This window comes from Micropterus salmoides, unplaced genomic scaffold (genome assembly GCF_014851395.1).
Source record: "Micropterus salmoides isolate LMB-PRFRI ecotype aquatic unplaced genomic scaffold, ASM1485139v1 Ms_hic_scaffold_21, whole genome shotgun sequence".
Taxonomy (NCBI): domain Eukaryota; kingdom Metazoa; phylum Chordata; class Actinopteri; order Centrarchiformes; family Centrarchidae; genus Micropterus; species Micropterus salmoides.
The window spans coordinates 5,408,881-5,431,949 of NW_024041262.1; the positions used below are offsets into that span (position 1 = coordinate 5,408,881).

Sequence of the window (23,069 nt, forward strand, 5' to 3'; positions counted from 1 at the left end):
ATGAACATAGTGGAGCATTGAGCAGCTAACGTTAAAGAGCCTTCCCTCCCTCAGGAGTTGGTTGAGACCATAGATTGTATTACAGTTTTTTTTTGATTGCTTTTTATTACTTACTACTTTTATTATTGGGGTAATATTTCACAACTCTTAGTGCAAAACTCAAAGCAGATCAATCAAGAAGGCTGTATGTTCAAACATGGAATCACAAATTCAATTGACTAAGTCCAACTCACGAAATTACACAGTAACTTTTTCACCACAACTAATTAGTGTGTCATCAAAGAAATACCTTTCATTTGAAGTAATTGTCTTTCACAATGCAATGATCACAATACCTTTCATATGCTTCTCTTCTGATTAGAATAAATACATTTGACCAACACTTAGTCCAACTGATCTTAATGGTTAACCACTGAACCGTTTGGTTAACCTATAGATTTTAAATGGGTTTGTCACCTGTATAAAATCTGTGTTTGTGTGAACATCTAAATTACATGTAACCTTACCTAACACATGAATACTCATTATTGCTGACTGGTTTCATCTCGTAACCACAATTGGTAAATTGGCAATTTCTTTCAATATGGAGCAGAATAGACAGCAAGGAAGAGGAAGAGCTAAAGGACAAGGGATCCATCAGAGAGGTGTGCATGAGCAACAACTGAGAGGTCAGAGAGGTGGGGAAAGGGCCTGTTGAATGGTTGGTCGTCAGACCTGTTGTCTCTAATGAAGTATGGGCTTCATCATGTGGTGAACCGAGGCCTTACTATGGCAGAGGCTGCCAGATTTGTTGAGCCAAATCTAAAACGATCATCTGTCAATTAAACCATTTGCACTTTTCAGCAAGAAAACCGGTAAGTCTGGAGGATGTGTTCTGTGCTTTAGATTTACAGTACTGTAAATTGTAATGCATGTAAATTCCTCTTCAAATTCAAATTCATTCAACATGTTACAGTATGATCTATCAACAGTATATTCTTTTCTATGCTAAGAATTGACCCCGCAGTTGTGCCCGTGGCCATGTGCTGACCAACCAGCAGGAGTTTGCAGGGGTGGAAATAATAATAATAATAATAATAATCTTTATTTGTAGAGCACTTTTCAAAAACAAGTTACAAAGTGCTTTAACAAGTGTAAAGACAATAATACCCAAGAGACAATAATATAAAAACAATAAAAGATAAAAGCATGAAAACATTGAAAAGACTAAAATACAGATAAATATAAAATAAGTAAAATAGAATCGGGAAAGGCTCTCCTATAAAAGTATGTTTTAAGAAGGGACTTAAAAGAGTTCACTGACTCAGCTGACCTGATTTCCTCGGGCAGGCTGTTCCAGAGCCTCGGGGCCCTGACAGCAAACGCTCTGTCCCCTTTAGTTTTCAGTCGAGACTCTGGAACAGACAACAGACCTCTGCCCGAGGATCTCAAGGTACGTGCTGGTGCGTATGGGACTAAAAGGTCAGAAATATAACAAGGTGAGAGGCCATGAAGAGCTTTAAAAGTGATCAATAGAACTTTAAAGTCAATTCTAAAACATACTGGGAGCCAGTGTAATGAAGCTAAAATAGGAGTAATGTGGTCATATTTCTTTGTTCTGGTTAAAAGCCTGGCAGCTGAGTTCTGGACAGTCTGGAGTCGATCAATAGATTTTTGGGATAAACAGGTGAAAAGGCTGTTGCAATAATCCAGGCGTGATGAGATGAAGGCGTGTAAAATGGTCTCGGTGTCCTTAAAAGTTAACATAGATTGAATTTTTGCTATATTTCTAAGTTGATAAAAACATGATTGAACAAGCTTTGTGGTGTGCTGCTCGAAATTTAAATTACTATCAAACCAAACACCAAGGTTCTTTGCCACAGGCTTAATGTGATTTACTAGGGAACCAGCAGATGGCAGTATTTGTTTTGCCATCTGCTGGGACCCGATGACCAGGATTTCTGTTTTGTCTGAGTTCAGCTGGAGGAAATTATTTGACATCCATTTTCCATCCCCTGAGGCACACCATATTTAACTGGACAGAACGAGGAGACATAGTTGTTTACAGACACGCAAAACTTCCTATTTGACCGGTAGGATGAAAACCATTCTAGGGCAGTACCAGAGATCCCCACCCAGTGCCTCAGTCTGTCTAACATGATGTTGTGATCAATGGTGTCAAAAGCAGCGCTAAGGTCCAGGAGTACCAGGACTGAGCACATGCCTTCATCAGCAGACATTAAAAGGTCATTGGTGACTTTAAGCAGGGCAGTCTCAGTGCTGTGGTACTTCCTAAAACCAGACTGAAACTTTTCAAATATTTTGTTATTTTCCAGTACAGTGAGCAGCTGTTTGGACACAATTCTTTCTAGAATCTTTGCAATAAAAGGCAGTTTTGAAATTGGTCTAAAATTATGTGGGAGGGAGGGATCTAAACCAGCTTTCTTTAAAAGTGGGTTCACGCAAGCCGTTTTAAAATAATCAGGGACACAACCAGTAGATAGGGAGCTGTTGAAAACAGAGATCAAATGGGGCCCAACAGAATCTATTACTTTCAGTAAAAACTTTGTAGGTATTACATCAAGTGGGCTGGAGGACACTCTCATTTGTGATACTGTTTTTAAAAGCTCAGACAAGTCGATGGGATAAAACTGGTTAAAACTCTCTTGTTGCTGGTGAGGAACCTCTGAGTAAGAGGCCACGGGGGTAATAGAGGCTCTGATTGACACCACCTTATTGGTAAATAAGATAAAACAATTCACAGTCATCATTACTTCCAGCTGAGGCACAAGGAGGGGTTGGGTTTACCAGCTGATCCACAGTCTTAAACAGAAACCTGGGATTGTGTTTATGTGTAATAATGAGTTCAGAAAAATAGTGTGTTCTCGCATCCTTAACCAAGTTATTGTAGTTAATTAATAAATCCTTCAGACTGAGGTAATGGACTTGGAGACTGGATTTTTTCCATCTGCGCTGTGCTTTCCTGCATTCCCTTTTTAGGATGCGAATGCTGTCATTTATCCAGGGTTGCTTACTAGCTTTAGACGTAGGCCTAACCTTTAGAGGAGCAGTAATATTTAGTGACGACAAGCAGATATGATTGAAGTGAACGACCAGATTGTTGGTGTTGGAATTAGACAGGTGTTGGCTTTGGCTCTGAAAGAATGCGCAAAACTTTGAAACACTTTGTTCATTAAAGAAGCGAGAACACACGGAGCTTGGTGAGGCGGCATGAGTAACAGGCGAATCGCAGCTAAAAACAATACATCTGTGGTCAGATATGGTCATGTCCACTAATTCCACAGAGGAAATGCTGACACCCAGGGTAAAAACCAAGTCCAGTGTATGACCACGGTTATGTGTTTGCCCTTTGACATGTTGTTTGAAGTTAAAAGAAGTGGCCATATTTAAAAAGTCAGTTGCATTAACATTGTTGGGGTCATCAACATGAATATTAAAATCGCCACAAAGAAAAAATTCTGTCATAATTTAAAACCAGAGTAGATAAAAATTCAGGAAGTTCTGATAAAAATCCTCCAGGCGGTTTTGGGGGGCGAAAAATTATAACAAATATGATAGGTTGCAGCCCTCCAACTTTAAGAGTGAGAACTTCAAAGGAGTTAAATTCATCACAGCGTACTTGATGACATTTAAAAGTTTTCCTATACACGCTCACTAGCCCACCACCACGACCACTGACGCTCGGTTGACTAAAACAATCATATTGAGGTGGACACAGTTCAGCTAGCTGGCTATAGTCATTCATTTGCAACCAGGATTCAGTTAAAAACATACAAGCAGACAAGATAAAATCATTTAAGATAAAAGTCTTACTTGAAAGTGATCTCACATTGAAGAGAGCCATTTTAAATGAGTTTGTTGTGGGTGCTGGAGTTGGTGCAGTTGTCCTAATCCTTAAGAGATTACTATTATTTCTGTGTGGGATGTGCACATTTGGGTTTACTGGTCTATGCGTGATGATGACAGGAATAGAAGTCTTTGGAACAGCGGCTTTACATGCCAGCAGGTGGAGACAGTTGTTTGTGGCAGTGAGGCAGAGATCTGTTCAGTGAGCGGTGGTGTGTCCAGGTTGTGCTGCATGAATGTGCTGCACACCAATAGTAAGGGCCAGGAATTAAGAAAGCAATCGAGGAGAAAAATGAAACCTTTGCCAGCGTGGCATCCATCAGCCAACCAACAGTAGCCTGGCTTATGAAGAGGCAGCAGGTATCAATGGACAACAAATATACCCAATGCCTTTTGAGAGAAACAATGACCGGGTGAAACAGCTGAGGGCTGAATATGTTCAGGTTCAACACTATATACTGTATTACTGTAAAAAGAACTAACCAAAATATATTTTTTAGAGTGTGATGGGACTTGATGTTGATGTGAACCATCACACCACAGTACATTTTGTTGATGAAGCTGGCTTTACATTAATTTATTTTATTTACTGTAACTGTACATTTGCTTTTAGAGAGTATACCTAATTTGACACTTGATTTTGACTTAACTTACAAATAGGATATATATCATGGAAATGATATATACTGTAAATCTTGATTAATGACAGTGTATTGCCTAATGTGAAAACTATAATCTGTTATTTACGGTACTGTAGCATAATATTTTCAGCACTTAAGGTGATTTGAAACATGTATCTTGCATTGTTTATCAATGGATTCACTGATTGTTACAACTAAAATGAAAAGATATCCTTATTTTGTGTTTTGGTGATTAAACCATATGTTCTCATGACTTTTCATGAGAAACTTATCTTTTGAATCAAAGGCTGTGTGACGAGACATGTTTACAATCCAAATGAATGCACAATGGCAAGTTTTCAGAATCTTTTGAATGAAAGGCTGGCAGTGTTATGTAAGTGTGATGAGTTTGGAGTTTAGTAATGTGAAATTTTACCACATACTTGCAATAATGGCACCAAAGCGATTAAAAAAATAAAAAAATAAAAAAGACACCGAACGCAGTTTAAAAAGGGGGGGAGAATATTGGACTTATATTGGACTTATGGACTGGATTTATCAGGTAGCCAGAAACACAACTCCAAACAAATGCTAATGTGTGTGTCTGCTGGATGTGAGAATAGGCAGCAGTTTGTTAACATGTTCGTCCCAACAACTCAGTAAGGGGATAATATATCAGTGTTTATAGCTTATTTGGAAGTGGGCATAATGCCCTTTTTATGATAAGACACCTTGATATAGCTCAGAGCAACCAAGACAAAGAAAAGTTATCTTGTTTTCTCTTTGTGTCTTCATCTGAGTAACATCTTTAGAATCACTGCGCTGCTGAGGTACCCAGCTGGCTTCTTAACTTAGATGCTAAGCAATAATCCCAGCTCACAAGCCAACCTGGCTAATTAGCCGGCTAGCTTGGTAGCATCAGTAGCCTTCTAAAGAAAAGTAAAATAAGTTAGTTCTGGTGTCTGTACACTGTATTTCTTTAGATCAGCAGCTAATTTGGTTGATTCACAAGTGCTGTAGTGCTGTTGTTGCTCTAGCTAACAGGAGCTAGTTGGCTACATTTGGTAGCAGCTGTTGAACTTGCAGGGACCATGTGATCGGAGTGAATGGACGACAATTCTATTATGACATAAATTCAAAATACTAATGACAGCATTTTAAGTTAATATATTGTAAACAAAGTATTCATATTATTCAATTTCTTATTTATTAAAATGAACCACTTCAAAGTTTGACAAATTAAGATCTTATTTTCTTTCATGTTCTCTTTGATATAAAATTATCTATCCAAATCTATAGGCCTCTGATGTGAACATGCCGCTACAAATTCATTGTATTCTGTAGCTTACACACTACTGTACATACAAACCTCTACTTGTACTATGAATCAAGTCCACGTGTGTCCTGCTTTGTCCTGTTGCGTCACCGAGGACTCCTGCGAGCAAGAAGACAAAAAAAGTCCTGATACCAAAGATCACTCCAACAAGAATTCTCATTTTATTGACTAAATCTTAGCTTACAGGAAGACAGTTGTATTGCAAAGACAGAACCGGATACGAGTTCTAGTGCTGTGGTCATCTACTCACTAAAACTCCAACACCAAAATCATGATGCTTTGAAACGTGTCACTGGACAGAAAGACACTGGAACTCCATTACAACACTTTACGCTATGGATGAGGTGAAGAGGCAGCAGCGACTGATTCAGGCGTGGCGAGGAAGAAAAGGGAAGGTGACGTATCCCTTAATGTGTAGTTTGTCCTCAGCTGCAGCGGATACTGGACCTGAACGTAACATATCCATTCTAACTTGACTTTAGTTCTTCATTACATTCTGTTGCTTATAGTTGCATCACAATTCAAATGATTACTGTGATGAGATTAAGAATATCCTGAAAATCAACTTGTTTCTTTAGTTTCAGGAATCCGTCAGTCTAATCTGTGTTGCCTTGTTGAACATTTTATGTCTCAGAAATCCCCGAAACTAACGAATCTGCATAGCAACAAGTAGAATTATCTCACCCAGACTTTAGTGGCGGAGCCAAACACATCTTCATCCAGGTGGCTGAAACAAATCTGTGTCTTTTTCAGTTTTTCTGCATGGCACAGTGCCACAGGTCAAATAGTTACTGTTGTTCAGTCATCGAGGCAACACTGCTAAGTGAGCACCAAGCTTACAGTACGCCTTTAGAGGTCACATTTAATAGGCTGTTGTAAACAGTTTAGTGGATGTTTGTTTATGACCAAAATTTGGCTTTGTTGTCTAAATGAGCTCCTAATGGTCTTGTGGGCTGAAATAATGCTGAATCTTGCCGTTTAAAAAAAAAAAGGAGCCAAAAACTGGGTAAATACAAGAGGATTTCAGATCACTTTGTATTAAACTACGTTGACAGTGCAGGTGCAAATATTTTGCGTCTCCAATCTGTTAAGTTAAATGTATGCTGTGGATTGTTTGACCACAAGCACTATGAGCAATGTTTTTACGAGTGGGACCTCATGTGTGTACATGGACGCACATGCTCACACATCCAAGAAGCGCAACTCACATCCTGCCGTTAGGCTATTCTGATGACAGATGTTGGCAACAACACTCATAGAGGCAATGCAGCAATGTGCCAACATCGTGTTTGTTTTACATGACACTTCCAAAGAGGCACCTTTTAATATCACTCCTGCACAGCGTGTGAAAACGTTTGCTGGCTCATGTAGCGATTAACAGGGAAAGATTCTGCAAATGAAAGAGCAGGGTAGTGATGCTGTGTGTGGTGGCCAATGGTGTGGCCAGGCTTTAGTCTCTATTCTGCCCACTAGGGCTGTACATTTTTTAATCGAAATTTTAACCACCATTTAAACACATACAAAAAATGTAATGTAAAATCTTGTTGTCTTCACTAATGCAAAATGGAGGTAACTAGCAAGCTGTGCTCAACAGGTAATCATGACACCAAATCATGTGAGAAGTAATGTGTGGAAGTATTTTGGATCTGACACCACAGATGGAAAAATCGTAGATAAGGTGAAGCTGTTTACTGACTTTTCAAAACGCAAAAGCCTGCGTTAGCATTACCACCACAACAAACGTTAGCTTGACTCTCACTAAGGCAGTGGAGGCAGAGCAAATGACCAAATGTCAATTCTGCAGCATATTTTGTAATGTGGGTTGCATTCCAGATAATTTGAACAATTCACCTGATAGTAGTCATTCCTTTATTTAATTTTTTTCCAAAGTGCCCACCCCTTGGCTCCGCCACTACCAGTTTTACACAATTTCTCACTTGACTTGTAAAAAGAATAAACGGTTTGTTAGATTAGAATGGATGTTTGATACACTATAGATACATCTGGGAAGTGCTGAGGAGAAGTTGAAGGGTGGTTTGAGGAGGTATTCTGCAGAGAAAGAATGACACGATGAGGTAATGAACAGGCCCGTGTAATCTCTTCTTCATACGGTCATGTGTGAGGCCTCACCAGTTGAATCTCAAGTGCTGGAGCTTACACAGTAAACGCTGCAGAGCCAGAGCTGCTTGCAGCTGGCTGATGGAGAAAACAGCACGGCTACAGTGTCTGTATCAGGACCGTCCTTTGTTCCGAGTCAGAAGGCTGCCGGATGAGGTCAGAGATTGTCACAAGATGTAGTCATTTGCATACTCACTCGCTGATCCGGGAGCAGCTTTGGCGAACATGATCCAAACAGGGTTAACGTTAGGGCTGAACTGAGTTTAGCTGATCCTCAGGGTGGATCCAAGCTGAGGCTACTGACTCTCACAAGATAAAGAAACATGTTGTTTGCAGATATACTACATTTACAGGGTACGACAGCTTGTGAGCGGCGAAACACGGAGCAGGTTTTCACAACAGAGCTTCAGCACATACAAGTTCATGCAGATTTATGTCTGGAAAGCAACACACAAAACGCCCATTCCTGTGCTCGATCCAATACTTTTTTTTCTCCTTCAAATTATTTAGGTAATATTCATCATGAGTCAAAGAAAAGGAAGGGATCACTTTTTTTGCTGTTAATTTTAAGTTGGTAGAGAAAAAAACACGTGTACGCCACACTACTTTACTAAAATTGGCAATTTAGAAGGAAAACTCTCCCTACCTGTGATTTAAACTCAAGCCTCTTGCTCTATGTCTTCATGCTTTGCTTTTTTCTGTTGCTGAAGGTGGTACGATGTACATGTCATTAATAGCAATACAAATACAACACACTGAATAGAAACTAATTATTGTTTGGATTTTTTAGCCCTAGGATGTCTCAGGAGATCATGACGGCAATATTCACTCTGGGACATAATGCAAGAAATTGTGCTACGGCAAAAATTCCACATCACAACATTTTACGTTTCTTTTTATCCTGTTTTTCCGCTTTTTTTTTGTAAATCCGGTTCAAATTTGTCGTAAAGGTATGTTTGAGCTACTCGTCATGCAATTTTATAAAAGGTGACTCTTTAACATCTTCTGGGATTTTTTTCTTCTTCTTCAGGTTGAATTAAAAATGATTAGTGATTATTTTTCTCATCTTTTCAGACAATACATTTCCCTAATAGTTTCGAAGAAAACATAAGCAATACAAACAGATTTTGGGGGGAAAAACTTTTCAAAGAAAACAGAATCTATAGAAGCAGAATTTGGAGAGTGAGTAGAAAATAGTCTTTGAACAGTGAAGTAGACATGTTTGACAGAGACATCATAAGCCTTCTCTCAGTCCAGTCTGACGTCATGGACGGTAAAATATTCCGTCTGAAAGCCGTTGGTCAAACCTCGTACAGAATATACATAACGGTTCAAACCAATATGTACAGCTGCCAACCAAATGTGTTGGCAGATACAGCTAGGCCAGAACACCAAATCACAATGTGAAGTTGAATGAAAGACAAAGAAAGCTGCTTTACAAAAAAAAAGTAATAGAAAAAATAGTGTGATGTTCTTTTTAGGTTCAAGTAAACAATAAAATTCTCAAAGCAAAATAAATCCACTTCATTTGGATTCATACATACGGAACAGTGATACAACAAACACACAAACATTTAAAACCACCGTTCTTTTTTTATCCTGCAAGGTATTTCCTTGGAACTCTGTTTTAGTCTTCTTCAAAAATACAAATCCTTTGTCCCTTGGCTTCATTCAGAAATTACACCCGGTCACACCCTGAAGAGATCACACAGCACTCTGCGTCTTCTGTGTCTCTGCTTGCTTCTTGTTTTCTTTTTCTTTTTTGCTGGAAGTATTGCTTTAAGAAATACATTTTGGTCTTCTTTTAGTGACAGAATCTCTAATGGAAGCAATTTTTCATTTTTCCTCTGGGTTTCACAAAACTGCATTTGCACACATCAGTGAAATCAAATTGTAAATTGGTGCTTCATGACTCCAATCTGACCAAAAACCCAACCTCATGAGGAATGTATGCATTCTACAAATACTTTCCATGCGTGTGCTCTTCCTATCCCAGGATGATTAAAACAGGATATGTGTTAGTACTCATTGTCTGTTTGTTTCTTTTTCCATGCATGCACATCTACGTGGTCGGATGAGAGGTATAAAAGTGTGTACCGCTTTGTGAGTTTGTGACAACATCAACGTTCTGGCGCACTCAGACGCAGATTTCAATGGGCGTAGCCACCAGCATGCGGCCACCCGGCGAACTGTTTTCTCGCGGCATTCGGTCGTAACTGTTGGTGGACGACACGGAGCTGTTGGTGGAGACGGACACGAAATGGTGCCCACCGCCCGGTTCCATCATCCCGCCCTTAGCCCCGCCGCCGTTCCCCCTCTCCACCGCCACCGGAGACATGGGAGAGAGCGGTGACAGCGGGGAGAGAGGAGATAAAGTCTGCTGCTTCATCCTCTCCACGAGGACCTCCTCGTCTTCCTCCCCGGATGAAGATGACGAGATAGTGCCGTCCACCTCTCCCCGTCCCCCTCCTCCACCCCCTCCGCCGCCAACCCTCTCTCCGCCATTTCCGCTGTTGCCGTTGTTGTTGTTGTTCTCCGCATCCAGCATCCAGGAGTGGCTGAAGTACCCGAAGACCTCTTTGACGGAGCAACGGCGGTCCTGTTCCACGGAGAGCAACCGGCGGAACATGCGCAGAGCCTGCTCAGTGAAGCGCCTCCACTGGGACGGCACCGTGTTCGTCCTCCTCCTCTGCCAGCGGATGAACTCCTGGTAGAAGGAGTCGGAGGGTAGCGCCTTCTCCCAGGGGAAGTTGCCGGTCAGCATACAGAAGAGCAGCACACCGAAGGCCCAGACATCAGTGCTGTAGTCCACGCAGAAACCCTCGTGGCGGGACACGTCGCAGAGCTCCGGGGCCGTGTAGGGGATGGTGCCACTCACCTGGAGGGGAAACCCAACAGGTCAACACCATTGTGGAAAACAAGAGAGGACTGGAGGTCAGAAACAGAATTGTTACTCACTCTTTTCACAGGCGAGCCAGCTCTGCGGGTCATGCCGAAGTCGGACAGCTTGACCTTGCGGCACTCTCTGTCAAAAATGAGGATGTTTTCAGGCTTGATGTCCCTGTGGACCAGCTTCTTGCAATGCAGGTAGTCCAGGGCGATGGCTACTTGGTGCACACAGCGCTTTGCCACTGCCTCTGGAAGACCAACCTGAAGGGATGGAAAGAGGGAAATTGGAGTGTAACACACAATACATACGGTATCTGCACCAATAAAACCTGCATCACTGTACTGTACTGCACATCACTGTGTGTGATAAAAAAATTTTATTTGACTTGTCTATGATTACATTGATTGCAGCTGGGTCTAGCAGCTGACCAGTAGCGTCCAGTCAAACAGTTTGGATGTTTGAGAGCTCCCTTAAAAACTAGGAGCTTTAAATGGTCAATTCCTTGATGCTACTGTCTCTAGATATGCTACTGAAACTAAATAGTTTTTTAACCATTCCATTTCAAGATATAGTATTATGCTGAGAAATCCATCCATCCATCCATAACCGCTTATCCTGCATACAGGGTCACGGGGAGCTGGAGCCAATCCCAGCTTACATTGGGCGAAAAGCAGCGTACACCCTGGACAGGTCGCCAGCCCATCACAGGGCCACACATAGACGAACAACCACTCACACTTAACTTGACAGGGAGAACATGCAAATTCCACAATAAAAGGCCAGGCTGACTGGGGTTTGAACCCATGACCTTCTTGCTGTGAGGCAACAGTGCTGACCACTGCACCACCCGCATCACCCGCATACTGGGAAATATTTATATTTATTCCAGCCTCCTTTGCACTCTGCTCCATAACACTACAGTCTTTTGCTTTTAAACTGTATATGTTTCCTTGTACAAGAAGAGTCTCTTGATCTGCATTTCTTTAAAATCAAATTTTTAGATTTTTGATTTGATTGTGTAGAATGTGACCAGAGCATCCTGGTGAAAATATGCGTTTTTCATTGATGCTACCACTCGGGCCGCCAAAGTGGGAAATTTTACATTAGCGGTATTCAATAAAAGCTTCAGTTTGTAAGTTTTAGTGGCATCTAGTGGTGAGGGCTGCGAATTGCAACCAATGGCTCAGTCACCACCTTTTTATATACAGTCTATGGTCACCGCTCACTCCTCCCCTTGCAAGCATGTAGAAGAAGCTACGTTGTGCTAAATAACACGCGTGGTCCTCCATTTGTCCAAATTTCAGTTCTTTTCTTACTTCTAGTAAACCGGTCGACGACTACTACAACTATTACTACTACTATTTTTTCTTCTTTGCACGTATTCAACATAATAACAAAACGCGCTCTGTAGAGCAGTTTGTTCGTTTGGGCCACTGTAGAAACATGGCGACTTCCAAGAGGATGTTCTAAGAGGACCTGCGGTGTATGTAGATAGAAATGGCTCATTCTAAGGTAATAAAAACCTAATTGTTCATTATGTAAGGTCATTATACACCACTAAAAACATAGTTTAAGTCAATAGATCCTCCTAAATATTACACTCTGGACCTTTAAGTGATGCACTCTGTCAATGAAGTGACATAATGACATAAAACACGTGTTTTAACTTCTCAAAAACATGTCGAGAAAGATATTTTTGCAACAATACTTGACCCAAAAGCGATAATCAGAATAATAATGAGAGGGAGCACCTGTGGAGGAATAATATCGAAGAGGTCCCCTGCCAGAGCGTACTCCTGTGCAAACACATAGTATTCGTCTGTCTCGAAGGCGATGCCGAACATGTTGATGATAAAAGGGCAGGGAGACAGGTAGAGTGAGATGCTGTACTCCCGCAGGAACGACTTCAGCTTGGTAGTCTTCTTCTTCAAGAACTTCAGTGCCATTTTTGTACCTTTTGGGGAGATACGGAATAAAAAGAAACTGTAGACACTGGTGTTTTTGCAGCAGGTTATTGCTGTTTGTATGTATATTTGCATGTTTACGTGTCCCCTCACCTCTGATCTTGTGGATGACCAGGTCCACCTTGCCGTAGGTGCCTTTGCCCAGCTCCCTGATCACTTCGTAGTACTTGTTGACCTCCAGCCTCTCCAGATTCTGGGCCGCAATCAGCTGCAGCTCGTCCAGGATGTCCATGTTGGCTCGAGACACGAGCGGAGAGGAACTCATGCTGGGGAATCACTTCAGGGGACAGACTGGGGAAGAAAAGCTGGGGAACGGATGCTCAGGCAGGACAAGAGCAGCAGCAGCTAAAACCTGGTGTCACTGTACAGAAACAAGAGAGGACACACGTTCTTATTATACAGTTTGATGGAATTTCACATGTGGGGGTGCTAAAGTAAAAATACACAAGTAAATGTCTATAATTCTGTGGTCACAGTTTTCTTAATATTTTGCATGATTTATTCTGGTTCAATGCTGTAACTTTCTCTTAACACTTAGTCAGCCTATCAGTTTTCAGCATCAATTAGACAAGGTTCTATAAAGGGGAAAGTTTGTAGCCAGCGAAACAGCGGTTTTCTCCAGAAAATGCACATTCTACATAACAACAACAACTATTATTATTATTATTGCTGTTGTTTTAGAATTTGATTATTTTAGATTATATTACATATTTTAATATACCTTTATTTGATATGTATGCAACAAACCTACAATAATAAATACTTTAAACAACAAATGTCTAATTATAGTTAAAAATAATAATTCCACAACATACACTGGACAAAATTATAAACACAACACTTTTGTTTTTGCCCCCATTCATCATGAGCTAAACTCAAAGATCTAAGACTTTCTCTATGCACACAAAAGGCCTATTTCTCTCAAATATTGTTCACAAATCTGTCAAAATCTGTGTTAGTGAGCACTTCTGCTTTGCCGAGATAATCTGTCCACCTCACAGGTGTGGCATATCAAGATGCTGATCAAACAGCATGGGTATTGCACAGGTGTGCCTTAGGCTGGCCACAATAAAAGGCCACTCGAAAATGTGAAGCTTCACTGTATTGGGGGGGCAGGGGGTCTCCAGAAACCAGTCAGTACCAGTCAACACATCTCCTTTGCATAGAGTTGATCAGGTTGTTGATTGTGGCCTTTGGAATTTTGGTCCACTCCTATTCAATGGCTTTGCAAAGTTGCAGTCAGGTCGGGGCCCCTGATGAGGACGAGGAGCATGCAGATGAGCTTCCCTGAGACGGTTCCTGACAGTTTGTGTAGAAATTCTTTGGTTATGCAAACCAACTGTTGCAGCAGCTGTCCGGGTGGCTGGTCTCAGACGATCTTGGAGGTGAAGATGCTGGATGTGGAGGTCCTGGGCTGGTGTGGTTACACGTGGTCTGCGGTTGTGAGGCCGGTTGGATGTACTGCCAAATTCTCTGAAACGCCTTTGGAGACGGCTTATGGTAGAAAAATGAACATTCAATTCACGGGCAACAGCTCTGGTGGACATTCCTGCAGTCAGCATGCCAATTGCACTCTCCCTCAAAACTTGCGACATCTGTGGCATTGTGCTGTGTCATGGAACTGCACATTTTCGAGTGGCCTTTTATTGAGGCCATCCTAAGGCACACTTGTGCAATATTTGAACAATATTTGAGAGAAATACGCTTTTTGTGTACATAGAGAAAGTCTTAGATCTTTGAGTTCAGCTCATGATGAATGGGGGCAAAAACAAAAGTGTTGCATTTCTAATTTTGTTCAGTGTATTTACATACATATAAATACACATGTAACTATAAATCATAATTTCTGTCATTATTATTAGCAGTTGTTGTAAATTGCAAAAGATCAATAAAATATCAAATGTGAATGAATAAATACTTATGTGGAAGATTTGTGACATTTCTTGCAATTTACAATTTAAAGTACACATTGAGGCATTAGTGGTTTTCCAACATTTCACATGTGAAATATGATAATTAATACACAATAAACAGTGAATATTGAAGACAAAGACTAAAGATTACACGTGTGTTTGACAGGATTATGTTTGTCCTTGTTGGTCATGAGTGTTGGAGAGCAGGCAGCTCCATTAGTATCCCTCTTTTCATTGTATAGTAAAACGAGTTGTCTATAAAGGTATGGACACATGAACTAACACACGTGCTGTTAGGAGAGCGTGTTTGTGACCTTTCTGTTCTGTTTTCAAGGTCAGCGATGGACAAGCCGTTCGAAGTTGCAGCACACAGTCTGCTGCTCTGATCTGCAGTGTGATAGTCCCTAAAAATGCTAATTATCTGCAGTGAAGGCTTAAGTAATTCTAAATGCTACTCGCCAAGGGGGGTGCCAGAGCTGAGCTGTTAGCTGAGTCACACACACACACATAGCGCAAGCACACACACACACACACACATGCACATGCACATGCACACAGAGCCAATAACAGTCCTTTCGAGCAAATGCATTGCCTGCTGCAGTGTGATTATTCTTAGTGATCGCCTTCTTTTTTTCTTCCAGAACAGAGAGATCTGCCAAGTTCTGACCCTTACTCTATAGATCCAGGCACATGTAGAAGTAATATAGGAGTTGGCACGTGTACACATACACACACACACACACACTCACACACACACACACACACAAATACACACAGACTCACACACTCATTACATAACCTGAAATGCTGGAAAGCAGCCTCTCTCCATCCCTGAGCAGACACTTGTGAATCTGCCTTCCTGTCGTCACTCACAGGAAAAGCAGCAAGCGCTTGGACTGCTGTCTTGTTTACAGCTCCTTCTTCATCCTCGACACAAATCTATACACAACTGACATTTATCTTGCATTGTCCCTAAATCTTTTGAAGAGTTAAACCTCTCTTCGGGACGCAGATGATGACATTCTGACGGACTGAGCAGCTGCAAGCCGTCATAACCTGCTTCATCACATGTTAAGTCACCAGCTATGTGACAAAATGCACACACACACACGCGCACACACAGCAGCACAATAATGTACCTTGTCATCCCCTCCGCAGGCCTCTGTGTTCCTCTGTGGGAGTGCAATGTTTTTTTTGCGTGATGCAGACAAGAAGAGAGCAGTTGACACCAACAGGTGAGGAGGGATGAGTCAGTTTGGGTGATTAATGGCAGCGCGGAGAGAATGTACTGCTAGCTCTCTCTCTCTGCCCCTTAAATAATATCCCTGGGACACATGCGAAAAACACACACATGCACAGGAGGGAGGGCAGGGAGTAACAGAGTAAACAGAGAAGGACATTTGTTTCTGATCGGGGTCAGACGTGCTTACTGTAGCACTGCAGGGCACATGCAGCACTGTGTGTGTGTGTGTGTAACAGTTGCTTCTATGGAGGTACACAGTCTAAATAATATCTCTGAATTTCTTTTTTGATGCCATGTTTCTAAATAATTACTATCACTTATAGGTGCAACATGTGGTATGTTTCAACTTCTTCAACCTCAGTTCAGTCATTCTGTCTCACATCAGGACCAAAGAACACCAACCAGCAAACTGTATTCTTGTCTTTTATACTTTGTACACTTTTTTAGGGTTGTATAATGAGTCCTTACTGTTGTGTTTAGTTTTAGCTAGGGCTGGGCGATATGGCCAGAAATGTTATTACGGTAAAAACATTTAATACCATTCGATATTGATAATTATCACGATAAATGTTAAATCATTATTTCTTTCAAGTTTAAAGGCTGATTTTTGTTTCTGAGTGAAAATCAATCAAAATCATGAAGATGATGATGGTTAATTGTGTGGTCAGAGTGTGACAAACACTTGATGCCAAACAGTGGATCCATTCACAAATCTGAGGTAGAACATTCAAAACAATTATGATAAAATCCTTTTTTCCTCAACAAAATAAATATCTTAATAGAAAAATTAAGTGCTAATTTGTTCGTCATGATTCAAATGAACTTCCACTTTCATTCATCTTGTTTCCACACAACAGGCAGCTGTTTTCAGCTGAAAAGCTCTGGTAAACCCACTGTCCTCTACATGACCGGCACCAAATAGTAGACAGAAAAAGTTGGCGACTGGCTTAAGTTGAACAGCTAGCAGCTAAAGGGAAACACGTTCCCCTCAGGAGTTGGTGGAGACCAAAAGCAGAGCTAAAAGGAGAGGGAATTTTTGTCTTACATTTATCTGTTACTGTGCGCACACGACAGTGAAAACATCATCAAGCAAAACCAGGCAGGACAACAAACAGGACTTTCACCGAGGTGAAAAACCATATAAGACCAGAAAGGAACGACCCATATTTTTGATTAATGCAGGCATTAAGTTGGCTGGTCCAATCAGATTCAAGTTGGACACTACTGTTATAGTAATATGTAGCTGCTATCTTATTATTTAAATGTCAAAAATGTATCTGCATATGATGGTAAAATGTTACAAATAATTTTACTGCAATTGTGTCTGTGGTGAGTTCTGTAAAGTGAAATAACAATCTTTAGGAGATTCTACATCATTAAATGTTGAGCATTCAGACCTGCTGCTGCTTGCGTGTGTGTCTAGAACAGACACTCTCAGCAGACATCACACATCCTCTCTCCTAATCTCTATGCTCTCAGCTCTGTGTTGACAGCTCAGAAGAACATCCATGTGTGTGTCAGCCTGTGTGTATGTGTGTGTGTGTGTGTGTGTTTGTTTACCACAAAGAGATCTGCATCTGTATTTATAAAGAAGCAGACTGATAGCGGAATGAGTCATCAGGTCAGGACAAATGTCGGCTCTTCATGTGGAGAGGAAGTCTGCTATCTCTATCGGTGCGTGTGTGTGTCTGTGTGTGTGTGCGTGTGTGTGTGCGCGGCGTCACATAGGCTTATTGTTAACAATAGCTGTAACTCAATCCATAACTAGCGGCATTTCACATCCTTGGTAGAAACAACACGTAGCCAGGGATTAGACAGCATCCTGGCTGGGACTAAAATCTGACTGGATGAAATTACAAATACTAGAAAAGTAGTATTAACAACTTTCCCTCAGGAGTAGGTGGAGACCAAATGCAAAGCTAACAGGAGAGGGAATATTGGGCTTACATTTATCAAATGTCCAGAAACACGCAATTCTACTAACACGTTCATCATAACTTTAAAGGTGATATGTCAGTGTTGTACTTTGAGCTTGGTTTGTAGTTCCTCTGCCCCCAGGCGGCCAAATATATATTTTTTTAATAACGCAGCAATTAATGAGATTATCCTCCGTATCAAAAGGTAAAGAGCATTTTGGCCTCATTTGTAATAGTTAGTGCTGAAGCGATTCGTTGACTAGTTTAAATTTATCACCAATAATTTTGATTGAATTTAATTGATTCATTGATTAAATTATTCATCAATCAAATGCCAAGCACATTCTGGTTCTGCCCTCTTTAACATGAGGATTTGCTGCTTTAATCTGTTTTATATGATTGTTTTATACACAAGCAGAGAGGAAGGTGTCACTTGTGAAGTGGTAAATTGTGATGAGCATGTTTTAGTAGTTTTGGACATTTTATAGATGAAACAAATAACTGATTAGTCCAAAAATCCATCAACGTTGTAGGGCTGTCCCCGACCAAGGATTTACATAGTGGAATCAGAATTGTCAACTCTTGCCTATAGTTGACTGATCGTGTAGGCGGGGTGTTAGGGTTACAATTTTGGATTTATTCAAGCACTTAAGATTTATTAAAAGAGTCTTTCTTGTCACATTTTTATGTACACCATTATATGCTTATATACTTACATCATAATAGGCTGTATATTAAGTTACTGGGAGAAAAACGGTAGTTCTATGTAAAATCAGACACTGAGCAGCCAAAATGGCGTGATCCTCGTTTCATAACGCCTCTGTGAAGATTCAACTGTGAGATTGTTAGTCATATCTGTCTCCTTCCATTGAAGCATCAATTCTTCACCTATTCAGGGTCAGCCCCACAACTCTGTAGATTAATCGATGATAAAAATAATTGTCAGTTGCAAACTGTACTGTGTAAAAATGTATGTAGCAATGATTTGCTTGCATCTAAGCATGTCATGACAATCTCACTCTCCTCCTCAGGACATCACCTGTGCACTCCCTCAGGCTTTCCAATGCAACATATTGTGAACAGGCAAAAAATACACCATGTTCCTTTCCAGTGAGCACAACCCCCCCCCCACCCGTGTTCCTCTCGCAACGCTGACACTCTGTGCCACCAGGTTCAACACTCTGTGGAAACAGAGAAGCGCCCAGGGGCCGCAGCTGACTAAATCCCAGACTGCTTATGCAACCAGCGGGCAGAGCTGACCGGCCGAGCACATTCGGCGAGCCAAGGCAACGATCGCAGCCACGCCCCACACTGCCCTCCAACAATTACAGCAACGCCATCTTCATCTTTTTCCCATTTAAATGGCCTGTCAGTTTACCTGATGCACAAGCCGCAAACACACACATTCCTGTTTCTCATGCGAGGAGCATCAGCGACACACACGTTAAGCCATCCATTGTTTGCCCACATAGAATTTGTCTTCTGCTTTCAAAAAGCTGGCATGATCTGACTGACTGTGACCAGGCATTGACAGGGGAGACAAAATAATGAGAGGGGAAAGAGAGGGAGAGTAGCACATGATGACAAGGGCCGTTGAGTAGCAAAAGACCAGCAAGTGTGTGTGTGGAGACAGATGAAGAGTGCGGTGGCCAATCTCCCTGCACCACTAGCCAACAGCAGCTACTAACATAATAACAACTCAAATCCCCGGTGTAGCAGATTTTTTTTACCACAATTACAGTTTAATGCTGAAGGTCAGAAAAATAATAATTCAGACCTCCTCCCTTTTGTGACTGACCTCTGATGTCCTTTACAGCCCAAGACCTAACCTTTCTCATTAACAAGATGAAAGTTCCACATTCTGGCTTTAAGGGGGCACTCTACCGATGTTTATACATGAAAATATAATGTCTTCTGTGGTTCTGGAGGAGCTTCGTCATCACAGTTATCTCATCATGGACTTGGAGACAAGTGTGTAACGTTGCAAACTGGAGGCATGGCGTTTGAAAGATTAGATTGGAGTTCGAGGCATTGGGAATTTCTGACAGCGACGATAGCTGGTGAAAAGGACTACATAAGTGTAAACAAACCAATGGCAAAATGGCTGCAAAGCCTCCATTGTTGGCAGTTACATCATGTCAATAAAAGAGAGAATCATTCTTATCCAAATGGAGCTGTTTGTATCTGCTTTCATTTGTAAGCAAATATGTAACATCGCAAAAACTAGCTCTTTTAGGCTATTTAACTATGTAACTGTAAGACCAGCAGCTTTAGGGTCAACAATCTTCAGTCCCCCAAATTTATGGAAGTGCGGGGTACCAAAATCACTGGAGCCCCTTTAAGCTGTAATGTTTAAAGTAGAATTACAGTATTTCTAAAATGCCTGGATGAATGAAGAGAGCTAGCGTCAATATGTCTACAGCATCACTAAGCACCTTCTTAAAGGAATAGTTCTACATTTTAGGAAATTAGCTCATCTACAGTCATGCCGAGAGTCAGACGAGAAGGTTGATACCACATCCCATGCTGTCGTTTTTTTGCCTTACAGTTGGTGTTCCCAGTGTGTGATTAGTGAGCTATAGAGGTGTTGGTAGGTGGACTTTGTCACTTGACAGAACTAGGCTAACTGTTTCCCCCTGCTTCCAGTCTTTAAGCTAAGCTAAGCTAATCGCCTCCTGGCCCTACGTTCATCTACAGATTGGTATTGATCTTCTCATCTAGCTCTCGGCAAGAAAGCAAAATTTCTCTTTAACAGTAGGGCTGTTATTATTACCTATGGATGATGATACTGAAACCCCATCATGTTAACTTTCTACAAATATTGTTCACATGAATGACTCGAGCAAGCTGTTCTATTCAGAAACATGACGAATGAGTTATTGGTATAAGGTTTTCTTTTACATAGGTTTAGAGTATATACTGCATAAAAGTGAAACACAAGAGTGCATCCCTTTACACATCCATTTGACTATTAATGTGATCTTGCATACATTTGCCATATTGTCACGTGTACTCCAAAATATCCTTCCATATTACCCAACAGCAAGGATGGTGCTCAGACAGCAGGTTTTAACCAATGAGGCTGCACCTACACATCGAACATCACCGCTTCTCTGTATATAAGCGGCATCATCCCATTTTCCTACCAAAGCTGTATTTTGACATGATGAGGACAAGCCCTGTCAAAGTTACCACCGCTGCCAGCGAGATGCCTGTTGGCGAGGACTGTTCATCTATGTGACCTACATTGTGATCTGTGACTCATCAGGCTGGAGTGTAACTTGCGTGTGTGTCTGCTTTTACGTGCCACCAAGGAGCTTAAACCCACTTTGATCAGCTGTGTCTTGAGCTTAACACACACAATGCACACATGCATGCAACCAGACAACCTCCTACTGTGGCTCGGAAGACACTAAAGACATAGCAGATTAGTTTAAAAGAGCAATCAATTACAATGTTGTTCACTCCTACAGTACTTAATAGAGACTTTAATGAATAGCCGACTATGTTTTCTGGATGACATTAGTGCAACATAATGGGTGCAAAGTATTTGTTACAACTCTTAATTCTTATGAGGAAGTGTATCAGCGCACTTTTTGCCCAGCGAGCACTGAAACCAGCATGTGGACAGAGACAGGCAGGATGTAAACATTACGGTCTCTTATTAATCTCCAGACATCCTCAGCTTCAGCATTCTGAGGGGCTACGTCATGTTGGATCCCACCTGCAGTGTGCCCTCGGACTGCACTGACTCTGAAGAAAATCACTGTCACTTAGTGTAACAGAGCTCAGAGCTGAGTGACAGGCAAACACACACGAGCGCGTGCGCGCCCGAGCTGATGCAGTTACCTGGCTGCCCCCAACATAGCCTACAGGATGCAGGGTGGAGGGGGTGATGGTGGGTGAGGGAGGGATGCAGGAGGTTGTGTTGTGATCAATAACACAAATACCACTAGAGATTTTAAACAATCTAAAATGCTAGTAGGATTTTTGTTGGAGATAAATGGAATAACAGCAACACACACACACACACACACACACACACACACACACCATTAAGGGCCAATCTCAGCATTGTTTTCAGTGTGCTGCTGCACAGATTTGGCCCAATCGATCCTGAATCCAATAAAACACCGTGTAATACATCCCAGTTATTATAGTGATTGCTGTATAATTCAGTGACTCAGGGTGCAGGTGTGGATAACTGAAGCGTCCATCCGGGTTTAGTCCGCTACTCACCCTTCAGTAGGTTCCCATATGGGGGCCGTGGAGCCCGCCTTGTCAGCCCAGGATGCTGGTGAACACACGGGATGATCTAAGCGCATACTAAGGCCAGGTGAGCCGGGAGAAACGCCTGATCTCGGTGTCCTGTGAGAAGCCTCCGTGCAGCCGTGTGACGGTGGATGTAGCGCCGAGCATCCTGCAGCCTCCTCCGGTTCTGCGTCCTATTGTCTCCGCATCGCTCTGTCCTCCAGGATGAGAGGAGAGGGGAGGCAGCGGAGGAGCGGAGCGCCAGTAGTGAGGCGAGGAGGGGCGGTGAAGGGGGGCAAAAGCCCTCCCCCTCCTCTCCGCTCTGGCCAATCGCAGCGCCGCTCCACCGGGAGCCGCCGCTGCTCGCTGTCTCCGTACAGACTATGTTACCTTCAGGGGCAGTCGGAACAAAACAGTTGCAGGGAAGTCAGGTCGTAAAATTCTAAACTTGTAGGCTACACCATCATTCAGTTACAGTGACTAGACTTGGAAAGCGTGGAAAACAATGACTGAAGATCAGCAGATCATTTAGAAGCGCACAAATTCATTAATTTTATCATAGTGCTCAAAAACAACCAAATCATATTAAGCAAATCCTTTAAGCTAAAGAATGGCAACTCACCCTGCTTGTACCCATTTGCCATCCATAGAAGTGAGAAATTCATCTTGAATTGCTGAGTTATGATGTTTATAGACAGTAAATAATTTAATTGTGTCCACTGTCGGAAAAAAATAGTTAGTAGTAGATTTATTATGAAATTAAAAATGCTGTTGAAAACAACTGTTTAACTGTCATGCCTCAACAATCAGTGGTCTCTATAAATAAGTTAGGTGTTGTATTTGGTAGGCTACTGCGAATAATACTAACATTCCTTGTTATGCAGATGATGCAGTTTTGTATAGCTGTGTAGACGTGCTTTATAATCTAGTCTACCTTTAATATTTTGGAATCTCAGCAGACTCATCTATTAT

The 23,069-nt window shown here is 41.6% G+C and overlaps 1 protein-coding gene across 1 annotated transcript; it reads right to left on the minus strand.

The window, feature by feature from the left end:
• Positions 1-5,940: 5,940 nt before the first annotated feature.
• Positions 5,941-22,368, minus strand: bsk146 (brain specific kinase 146). The gene is made up of 5 exons (XM_038736665.1): positions 22,086-22,368; positions 12,868-13,135; positions 12,562-12,764; positions 10,879-11,070; positions 5,941-10,798 (listed from the first exon to the last, which is right to left on the minus strand). The coding sequence occupies exons 2-5, from the start codon at positions 13,037-13,039 to the stop codon at positions 10,058-10,060; spliced, it is 1,308 nt and encodes a 435-aa protein (XP_038592593.1). The 5' UTR covers positions 13,040-13,135; positions 22,086-22,368; the 3' UTR covers positions 5,941-10,057.
• Positions 22,369-23,069: the final 701 nt, after the last annotated feature.

Excerpts from the sequence above, each read along its gene's own strand:
- bsk146 (XM_038736665.1), bottom strand. The coding sequence starts at position 13,039 with ATGAGTTCCTCTCCGCTCGTGTCTCGAGCCAACATGGACATCCTGGAC. Across the intron at positions 12,765-12,867 it reads GGTCATCCACAAGATCAGAG|GTACAAAAATGGCACTGAAG; the intron begins GTGAGGGGACAC and ends TCTCCCCAAAAG. Across the intron at positions 10,799-10,878 it reads CTGGCTCGCCTGTGAAAAGA|GTGAGTGGCACCATCCCCTA; the intron begins GTGAGTAACAAT and ends TTTCCCCTCCAG.